A 9,734-nucleotide genomic window follows, 5' to 3' on the forward strand; every position below is an offset into this window, starting at 1 on the left:
GAGTAGAGCTGTCCATAGTATTTTTTAACAATCATTTGTATTTCTGTGGGGTCTGTTGTTATTTCGCCTCTATCGTTTCTGATTTGGTTTATTTGGGTCCTCTCTCTTTGCTTCTTGGTGAGCCTGGCTAGAGGTTTGTCAATCTTGTTTATCCTTTCAAAGAACCAGCTCTTGGTTTCATTGATTTTCTGTATTGTTTTTTTGGTCTCTATGTCATTTATTTCTGCTCTAATCTTTATTATCTCCTTCCTTCTGCTCACTCTGGGCTTATCTTGTTGCTCTCTTTCTAATTCTTTGAGCTGTAGATTTAGATGATTTACTACCATTTTTTCTTGTTTGTTGAGGTAGGCCTGTAGAGCTATAAACTTCCCTCTCAGGACTGCTTTCATTGTGTCCCAAAGGTTTTGGATTGTTGTGTTTTCATTGTCATTAGTGTCCAGGATGTTTTTAATTTCTTCTTTGATCTCATTGGTAACCCAATCAATATTTAATAACATGCTATTCAGCTTCCAAGTGTTTGAGTATTTTGGGTTGTTTTTATTGTAGTTTATTTCTAACATTATGCCATCGTGGTCTGAGAAGAAGCTTTTTATGATTTCAATCTTCTTGAATTTGGGGAGACTTTGCTTGTGACCCAATATGTGGTCTATTTTTGAATATGTCCCATGAGCACCTGAGAGGAATGTATATTCCATGGCTTTGGGGTGAAGTGTTCTGAAGATGTCAATTAAGTCCATCTGATCTAGTGAGTCATTTAGGATTGCTGTTTCTTTGCTGATTGTTTGTCTAGCGGGCTTATCCAGTGGTGTCAGTGGTGTATTAAAGTCCCCTACTATGATTGTATTGTTGTCGATCTCTCCTTTGATATCTTCCAGGAGTTTTTTTATGAATTTGGGTGCTCCTGCATTGGGTGCATATATGTTTACCAGGGTTATATCTTCTTGTTGTATTGATCCCTTTAGTATTATGAAGTGGCCTTCCTTATCTCTGGTTATGGCCTTCACTTTGAGATGTATTTTGTCCGATATAAGTATTGCTACCCCAGCTTTCTTTTCCTTTCCATTTGCGTGAAAGATATTTTTCCATCCCTTCACTTTCAGTCTGTGTGAGTCCCTTCTAATGAGGTGGGTCTCTTGTAGACAGCAGATGTATGGGTCATGTTTTTTTATCCATTCAGCCACTCGATGTCTTTTGGTTGGAGCATTTAGTCCGTTTACATTTAAAGTTATTATTGAAAGGTACTTGTTTGTAGCCATTTCTTTTTTTGTGTGTGTGGCTGTTTTCTTTCTGAGCTTGTTATTTCTTCTTTTTACACCAGTCCCTTTAGCATTTCTTGCATGGCTGGCTTGGTGGTGATAAACTCCCTTAGCCTTTTTTTGTCTGTGAAGCTTCTTATTTCCCCTTCAATTTTGAATGAAAGCCTTGCTGGATAGAGTATTCTTGGATTCAGTCCTTTGCTTTGCATCACTTTGTAGATTTCTGTCCATTCTTTTCTGGCCTGATGTGTTTCTGTTGAGAAATCATTTGATAATCTAATGGGAGATCCCTTGTATGTAACTTTCCGTCTCTCTCTTGCAGCCTGTAAGATTCTCTCTTTGTCCTGAACATTTGCCATGGTAATTATGATGTGTCTTGGTGTGGGTCTTTTCGGATTCACCTTGTTTGGGACTCTCTGGGCTTGTGTGACTTTTTTCTTCCCCACCTCAGGGAAGTTTTCTGATATTATTTCTTCGAATAGGTTTTCTAATCCATGTTCATCTTTCTGTTGTTCTGGCACCCCTATTATTCGTATGTTGTTTCGTTTCATGTTGTCCCAAAGCTCCCTTAGGCTCTCCTCCTGTCTTTTAATTTTTTTCTCCATTTGCAGTATAGTTTGGGTGTGTTTTGCTTCCTTGTCTTCTAATTCACTAATTCGGTCCTCCGCTTCTCCTAGTCTACTGTTGATACTTTCAATGGAGTTTTTTATGGCAGCTATATCACTCTTCATTTCTTCTTGGGCCTTACTTAAGTTGTTGATTTTTTCATCTGTTTCTTCTAGCTTCTTGCATATGGTATTGATTTTTTCCTCCGACCGGTGCATGTACTCTAGGACCCTTATTCTGAATTCTTTTTCCGTCATGTTGCATGCCTCTGTCTCACTTAGCTGCTTTTCTGGCGAGTCCTCCTTCTCTTTCCTTTGGGGGTTTCTTTGTCTACCCATGTTTGATCTCACTGACATATCTAGTTGTTGAGTCGTTCAGTGGCTGCTCCCTGGGTGGCAGTGGCTCCTCGGGCTGTGGTTGCTCCTTGGGCGGTTGTGGTAGCAGTGGCTCCTCCGTTGATAGCAGGGCCTCTGGTGGGTGCTGTTCACAGCTGTGGTGGCTCTTCTGGCAGGTGGAGGGAGGCTTCACACACAGTAACTGTTCCCCAGACAGAGCGTGTGGAGATCAGGAGGCCGCTGTTGCTTGAATCTGCTGCGTTGATTTAAAGGCACAAAATACAACACAACAAGGCACAACGTACCAGGCACTGAACACGAATGTATTTACGATATCAATAACCCCAAATAAAGGTGGCCACCCGAGCTAAGAGAGTTAGGAGATAAGGAAGAAAGAAGAGAAAAAGGTAGAAGAGAAAAAAGAAAGAAAGAAAAAAGAAAAAAAAAGGAGTGCAAAAATAAAATTGGAAAAAGGGAGGGAAAAAAAAGAAGAGGAAAAAAAGAAAAAAAAAGTAAGAGAGAAAAGAGAGTGAAGTATAAGAGGGGAAGAGACTATTTATATGAGGAGAAAACTCCTAAAGAACCGCCACTAATACCAACAATTTACAGCAGCAGATTCCTGGAGATGAATACAAACTACAAACAACCAATAATATCAAGCGACGCAAGGGAAAACAGAAGCACAGAAATAACCGGGGGGCGGGGGGAGAAAAATAAAAAGAATAAGCAGACTAACCTCACAAACGATCCTAAAAAAACCCCCAATATACTCGTCAATCGAGCAAACAACAATAAACAATAGAGAGAGAAAAGAAGAAGAAGAAGAAAAAAATTTGGATAGTGAAGGAAGATAAGGGAAAGGTGTATAAGGATTTAGAGCAGGGGATTGGACATAGGGTATATAAGTAGGGTGAAATTTTGACAGGGGGTAAAAAGAATAGGGAAAATCTAAAGCTGGAGTAGGGTAAGAGAAACAGGACAACAAAAGGGAAAAAGTGGGGAAGAGGGTTTAGCACAGAGGCAAATTGAGGTAGAGAAAAATGTTGCTAAAGGAACGATGAAAATAGAATGGAGGACATTAGTCCCAAAATAAAAAAATAAAAAAAATAAAAGAAAAGAAAATGACACTTTAAAAAATGGTAAAATGGTAGCGGTAATAATACTAGTTAAAAATAAAAATGTAGTAGTTGAAAGGGTAAAATCAGGTGATGGGAAAAAAAAAAAAGAAAAACAATGTTTTCTTAGTTAAAAGGTGAAAAAGTAATTAAAAAAAATAAAAATAAAAATGTGCAGTAATTTGTCATCCAGACTGCCTTAATTTGTGTTCACCTAAGAGTCAGTTTGTGGCTCAGCCTCTGGGTGGCAGTGTTTTGGGGTTGGCCTCTGAGGCTATACGGCTTGTCTACTTAAAACTGGTTTCGGTCTTAATATAATTTAAGTGATATAGATAGGATATATATAACCCATGGACACAGACAATAGTGTAGTGAAGGCCCAGGGGGTGGGGCATAGTAGAGAGGGTCAGTGGGGGAAAAGTGGACACAATGAAGATAAATATAAAACAAAATATTCTCAGATACTATCAATAATAATTTATATTTAAAAAATAAATTAGGAAGAGAGTAAAGGGAAGGCTGGGCATTATAAGCATGTTCATCTGGGCAGTGTCATCAGGAAACTGCAAGTTTCACACTCCCAAGGAACCACTGGTCCATTCCCTGCAAAACAATGAGGAAATGGATCAAACAAAGAGGAAGATGGGTGCATGTTCAATGAAGTCATGAAGATGTAGCAATGGTACTTTTCTGTCAGTCTAGCATTTCACAGGAGAGACAGGAGTCAAGAGGAGGATTCTGATGAATGAGGACTGGAGACAAACACCACATAATAACTGGAGTCACAGAGAAACTGACTTGTATTTCCTGTCAGACCCAGAAGGCCCAGGAAGAGCTGTCAGATTGAGCATCCCCTCACTAATTTTCAGGGTTCTCAGGGACATGAGAGCTTTGGTGTACATGGGTGATGTTAAGGTGAAAGCAAGAGGAGCTCCAGGGGCCTTCCAGGAGTCCAGCGAAGGATCCTGAGTGAGCACTAAGGGCACACCCTTACCCTGAACAGACAGGCTCCATGCAGCCTGAATCCTGATGTCACCCCTGGTTGGGCAGTAGCAAGGAGAGCCTCATGTTCATTGCCTGACTGTTCCTCTCTGGCACCTCAGGAGGTGAGGGCATTGACCTACAGCTGTGAGACCTAGATGAGCACAGGGTGGCAATCTAGGTCCTGCCAGGAAACAAGGACAGAACCATGAATTATAGCTCTGGGGAACATAGACACTAGAAACATGAGGTGGCACAGAGACTGCCAAAGCCATTATCCCTGAGATTCCTTAGGCAGGGCTCTTAGACTAACTCTGTAAGGGAGGGTGTCAGAGATGTGAGGGCCTTGCTCTGACTGCAGGGTCCCCAAATAAGGAAAGGAAGGAGTTACAAGAATATTCCAGAAGTCAAGGTGCGAACCCTGAGTGAGAATGTTGGGAATCCATTCCTCTCAGAACAATGAGGGCCCAGAGGACCCCACCCTTGTTGCTGCCATGGGATACTGGGCACTGTTGGCATGATGTGATGATGTAATCACTGCCTCTTATGGTGTCACAATGGGGGAGGGACTTGGTCTAAGGGGTATGACCTGAGGCCACTAGTGGGAGGATTTCTAGGCTTTCCAGAGGCCAAGGTGAATACTACAAGGATCAAGTTAACCACACACCCCACAAAAGTGAGTACACCATAAAAGTAATTCCTTACTTGGCCTTGAGAACCAAGGACAGGAATTATCAGAAAGGAGATCCTCACATTCCCCTCTGGCCCTCTGGGTGGTCCTGGCCTTAATATGAGGGTCATGGAGGAATTATAGAACATTAGCGGCCTGGTGCACAAAATTCGTGTACTGGGGTGGGGGGGGTGTCCTTCAGCCCAGCCTACACCCTCTCCAATCTGGGAGCCCTCAGGGGATATGTGACTGCCCGTTTAGGCCTAAACCCACAATCCAGGACTGCTGGCTCCCAACTGCTTGCCTGCCTGCCAGCCTGATCACCCCCTAACCACTCCCCTGCCAGCCTGATCAATGCCTAACTGCTCCCCTGCTGGCCAGATCACCCCCAATGGCCCTCCCCTGCCAGCATGGTCTCTCCCAACTGCCCTCACCTTCTGGCCTGGTCACCCATAACTACTCTCCCCTGCTGGCCTGGTTGCCCTCAAGTGCCCTTCCCTGTTGGCCTGGTCGCCCCTAACTGCCCTGCCCTGCTGGCCTGATCACCTACAACTGCCCTCTCCTGCTGGCCATCTTGTGGCTGTGGGAACCACCATCTTTGAAGGTGTGGCATTCTATTAGCATATTCCCTCCTTATTGGCTGTGGGTGCCGCCATCTTTGAGGGTGGGGCAGTCAATTAGCATATTCTCTCCTTATTGGCTGTGGGTGCCACCATCTTTGAGGGCGGGTCAGTCAATTAGCATATTCCCTCCTTATTTACTGTGGGCTCAAGCATCTTTGAGATGGTGTGAGGGTCTATTAGCATATTCCCTCTTTATTAGATAGGACTAGAGGCCCAGTGCAAGAAATTTATGCATGGGGTGTGTGTGTGTGTGTGTGTCCCTCAGCCAAGCCTGCACCCTCTCCAATCTGGGACTCCTCAAGGAATGTCCAACTGCCCATTTAGGCCCAAACCCACAATCCAGGACTGCTGGCTCCCAAATGCTTGCATGACTGCCTGCCTGCCTGATGGCCCCTAACAGCTTCTGCCTACCACCCTGATCACCCCCTAACCACTCCCCTGTCAGCCTGATCGATGCCTAACTGCTCTCCTGTCGACCCAATTGCCCCTTTTGCTCTCCCCTGCAGGCCTGGTCCCCCCCAAATTCCCTCCCCTGCAGGCTAATTCCCCCCAACTTCCCTCCCCTGCAGGCCTTGTCCCCCCTAAGTGCCCTCCCCTGCAGGTCTGGTCCCCCCAACTGCCCTCCCCTGCTGGCCATCTTGTGGCGACTGTCTTGTGTCCACATGGGGGCGGCCATCTTTGACCACATGTGGGCGGCCATCTTGTGTGTTGGAGTGATGGTCAATTTGCATACTGGCCATGACTAATTAGCATATCATTCTCTTATTATATAGGATGAGAATAGTGGGTCAAAGCAAGGGCAGAGGGTACATTCACTCTAAATAGAAGGGATAAAAAGGCATCAGACCCCACTCCACTATCAGCACTTGAAAACCCCAGAAGGTGGTATCAGGCTGAAGCTCTCTCAACACTTATTTTTATGTGGTCCATGGGAAGTGGAATCCTTAGTTTGAAGGTGTAGCCACTATTCAACTAAAGGGTTGGGGCCACAAGGCCTGATATGAAGCCAAATGAGGACCCTTAGTGATGACTGAGGACCCCAAAGACCCAGGACAGAAAACGCACCACTAAGAAGTAAACACTGGGAATACCTGGATAGGCTTGATGAGTTGAGGGCCTCCTTCACTTCATTCTTCTTTGTCCCATGGCATCCCACTAGTTGAATGATGTTCTTGAATATGAAATAACAGACTCCTCAAACTCCAAGACTACCAGCCCCTACTGTTACCTCAGTGTGCTTGAGGTAAGACTGGCAGGATGCAGCCTGAAGTTTACCCAAAGCACAAGATGATTAGATCTGGAGCCCTGAGGGTTTTTAGATAGGTGCCCTTGGGGAGAACTGCAAATGCAGACTTCCTTACAATCAAGGTGCTATTCCTATGCCAAAGGTGCCCATACACTCTTGACCTTTATCCATCAGGGACTCTCATTACCTATCCTTCTAATACCCTCCTGACCAATTTCTCTGACCATAGTCAGCATGCCTCGGAGGCACAAGAGTAAGCACTGCAAAAAGCAGAATCAACAAGCTTCCCAAGATGGAGATGATAGCTGCAAGATGTTGCAGGCAGCTGCCACAACAGAAAAACCCCCCTCCTTCTCATCTTCTGGTTTGAAGAGTAATCCCAAGAGCTCATCAGCTAGTGATCCAACTCCTACTTCCCAGGCATCTTGCAGAGCTCCAACTACCTCTATTACCTCTTCAGATGCTTTACACACAAAATCTGCGAAGAGGCAAGATGAGGAGCATTCATATTCCCCTGAGGTCCTATCTTTAGAGAACACATGCCGTGATCGTGATCCTCTGACTGTGGAGGTGACAATGTTGCAGAAGTTTATTTTGTACAGGTATAAAGCAAAGCAGCTCATTCTGCGGGAAGACATGGTAAATATTATTGACCGAAAGTACCGTCGCCAATTTCCAGAGATTTTCAAGAGAGCCTGTGCGAGTCTAGACGAACTCTTTGCAGTTGAGCTGCAGGTAGCGGACACAATCAAACCGGCCTATGAACTTGTCAGCAAACTGAAACTCCCCAATAAGGGGAGGGTGCGTCCTGGCAGGGGGTTACCCAAGACTGGTCTCCTGATGAATGTCCTGGGTGTGGTCTTCATGAATGGCAACTGTGCCAGTGAGGAAGAGGTCTGGAACTTCCTGAATGCCATGCGAGTGTTCTCTGGGAGGAAACACTACATCTATGGGGAACCTAGGAAGCTTATCACCAAAGATCTAGTGAAGCTAGAGTACCTGGAGTACCGCCAGGTGCCCAACACTGATCCTCCATGCTACGAGTTCCTCTGGGGTCCCAAAGCTTACACAGAAACAACCAAGATGAAAGTCCTGGAATTTTGGGCCAAGCTCAACGAAAAGGTTCCAACTGACTTCCCATTACAATACGAAGAAGCTTTGAGAGAGGAGGTAGAAAGAGTACAAGCCAAATGGGCAGTCAGGCATGGCACTGGTACCAAGTGCCAGAAATGTTCCATGGCCTGCTCCACCAGTGTCTCCACAGCTAGTAAAATATGAGGATTAATTTTGTCATGAACAAAATATATGACATCATGATAGAATCTTGCATGCACATGGGAAAGAATCCCACAGTAAATTAGTTGGAATAATAGAAAAAAAAATAAAATATCATCCACCTTGATTCTCCTTCCTTCTTTCCATCTTTTCTTTTGTAAAATTGTTTTATACCTCTATATGCTTAGCTTATTAAAGGATGCAGGTTATAGTAAATCTTAGCCCGTTAGATCTCTTTCACACATAATCGTCTATTCCCCAAATTTAATTGAGCATATGCCTTTAGGAATGCCCTGTGTTAGTACTTGGGATGGTAAGATAAAGACCCAGTCTCTCTTCATAGAACTTTGCTAGCAGGAGCTTCAATCACATAAGGAGGATTTTGAGATACTCTCTATGCCTTCTAGGAAAATTAAGAAGGGTGGGTGATTTGGGAGGTGTTCCAGGTGAAAGCAGTAAGTGTAAATTCTCTGAGACAAGGAAGTTTACATTTGGGGATACTGCAAGTCATTCTGGGAGACGTCACTTTCAGTTGTCCTACATGGTGAAGTAGATGAGGCTGTGGGACTGGTGAGCAGAAGCCAGACACTCAGATGAGGTGTCTGAGTTGAGAGAGAAAATATTTGCATAGAAAACAGCACTGTGGTGAAAGGTCCAAAATGAAGACCCAATAATATGTGCTGCCTTGACCTGCCATGAAACCAGCAGAGACTCAAATGGGCTATCTACAAGTTCCCCTCCATATTCTTCACTTGCAGATAAAGTCCCTACCAAAATCCATCTTTTAGAAGGGAACAAGGGCCAGATATTATTTATTCCTAAGTAGTTGGGGTCTCTTCCCTACCGTCCTGTGGGCTTTGCAAACCATCTGATTACATGCTGCAGTGGAAGTACGGATCACCTCATCCTCTTGATACTCCCCAGCCTGCCTCCCCAAGAATTTGCTCATTCACTTTTCCTGAATGTAACCCCTCTCCTGCCGCCATGGGGCATGTGGTGTCCCTCTCCCCCATCTTGTGAGCTTGCATCATTAAGAAATCACTGTCTAGCTCATCTCTACAGGGCCCAGTGTTGTGGTTTTGGACAGACATCACCATAGTGCAGATAATCCCATCCTCATCCCAGGGGGTATAATAGGGACTATTGAACATGCTCTTAGGAATTAATTTGATAAGGCAGATAATCCAGAAATACAATCTCTTGTCTAGGACAGAGTATTAGTTATCTCAGGCTGCCCTAACTATATGCCACAGAGTGGATGGCTTAAACCACTGACATTGATTTTCTCACAGTTCTGGAGGCTGAAATTCCAATGTCAAGGTAAGAGCAGTTTTGGTTTGCTCAGAGCCTTTTCTCCGTAGCGTGCAAATGGCTTCCCTCTTCTCCTGGCTGTCCCTTGTGTGGGCACATGCCTGCTGTCTCCTTGGGTGAAATAAACTCTTATAAGGACCCCACTAAGTTTGGATTATGGCCTATCCTAATGGTCTCATTTTAAAGTAACCATCACTTTAAAGACATTATCTCCAACTACAGTCACATTCTGTGGTCCTGGGAGTTATGAACTCTACATGAATTTTAGGGCACACAATTCAGCCATCAGTCTTTGCTATTATCTCTCTGCTAGAAA

General features: G+C 44.4%; 1 protein-coding gene across 1 annotated transcript; it reads left to right on the forward strand.

Moving 5' to 3' along the window:
- The first annotated feature begins 7,066 nt into the window (after nt 1-7,066).
- LOC102262938 (melanoma-associated antigen B3) lies at nt 7,067-8,110 on the forward strand. The gene has a single exon (XM_005878165.1). It carries the CDS (start codon nt 7,067-7,069, stop codon nt 8,108-8,110), a length of 1,044 nt encoding a protein of 347 aa, XP_005878227.1.
- Nucleotides 8,111-9,734: the final 1,624 nt, after the last annotated feature.

Source organism: Myotis brandtii, unplaced genomic scaffold (genome assembly GCF_000412655.1).
Source record: "Myotis brandtii unplaced genomic scaffold, ASM41265v1 scaffold548, whole genome shotgun sequence".
NCBI classification, from domain to species: domain Eukaryota; kingdom Metazoa; phylum Chordata; class Mammalia; order Chiroptera; family Vespertilionidae; genus Myotis; species Myotis brandtii.

Coding starts and splice junctions, on each gene's coding strand:
- LOC102262938 (XM_005878165.1), top strand. CDS start 7,067: ATGCCTCGGAGGCACAAGAGTAAGCACTGCAAAAAGCAGAATCAACAA.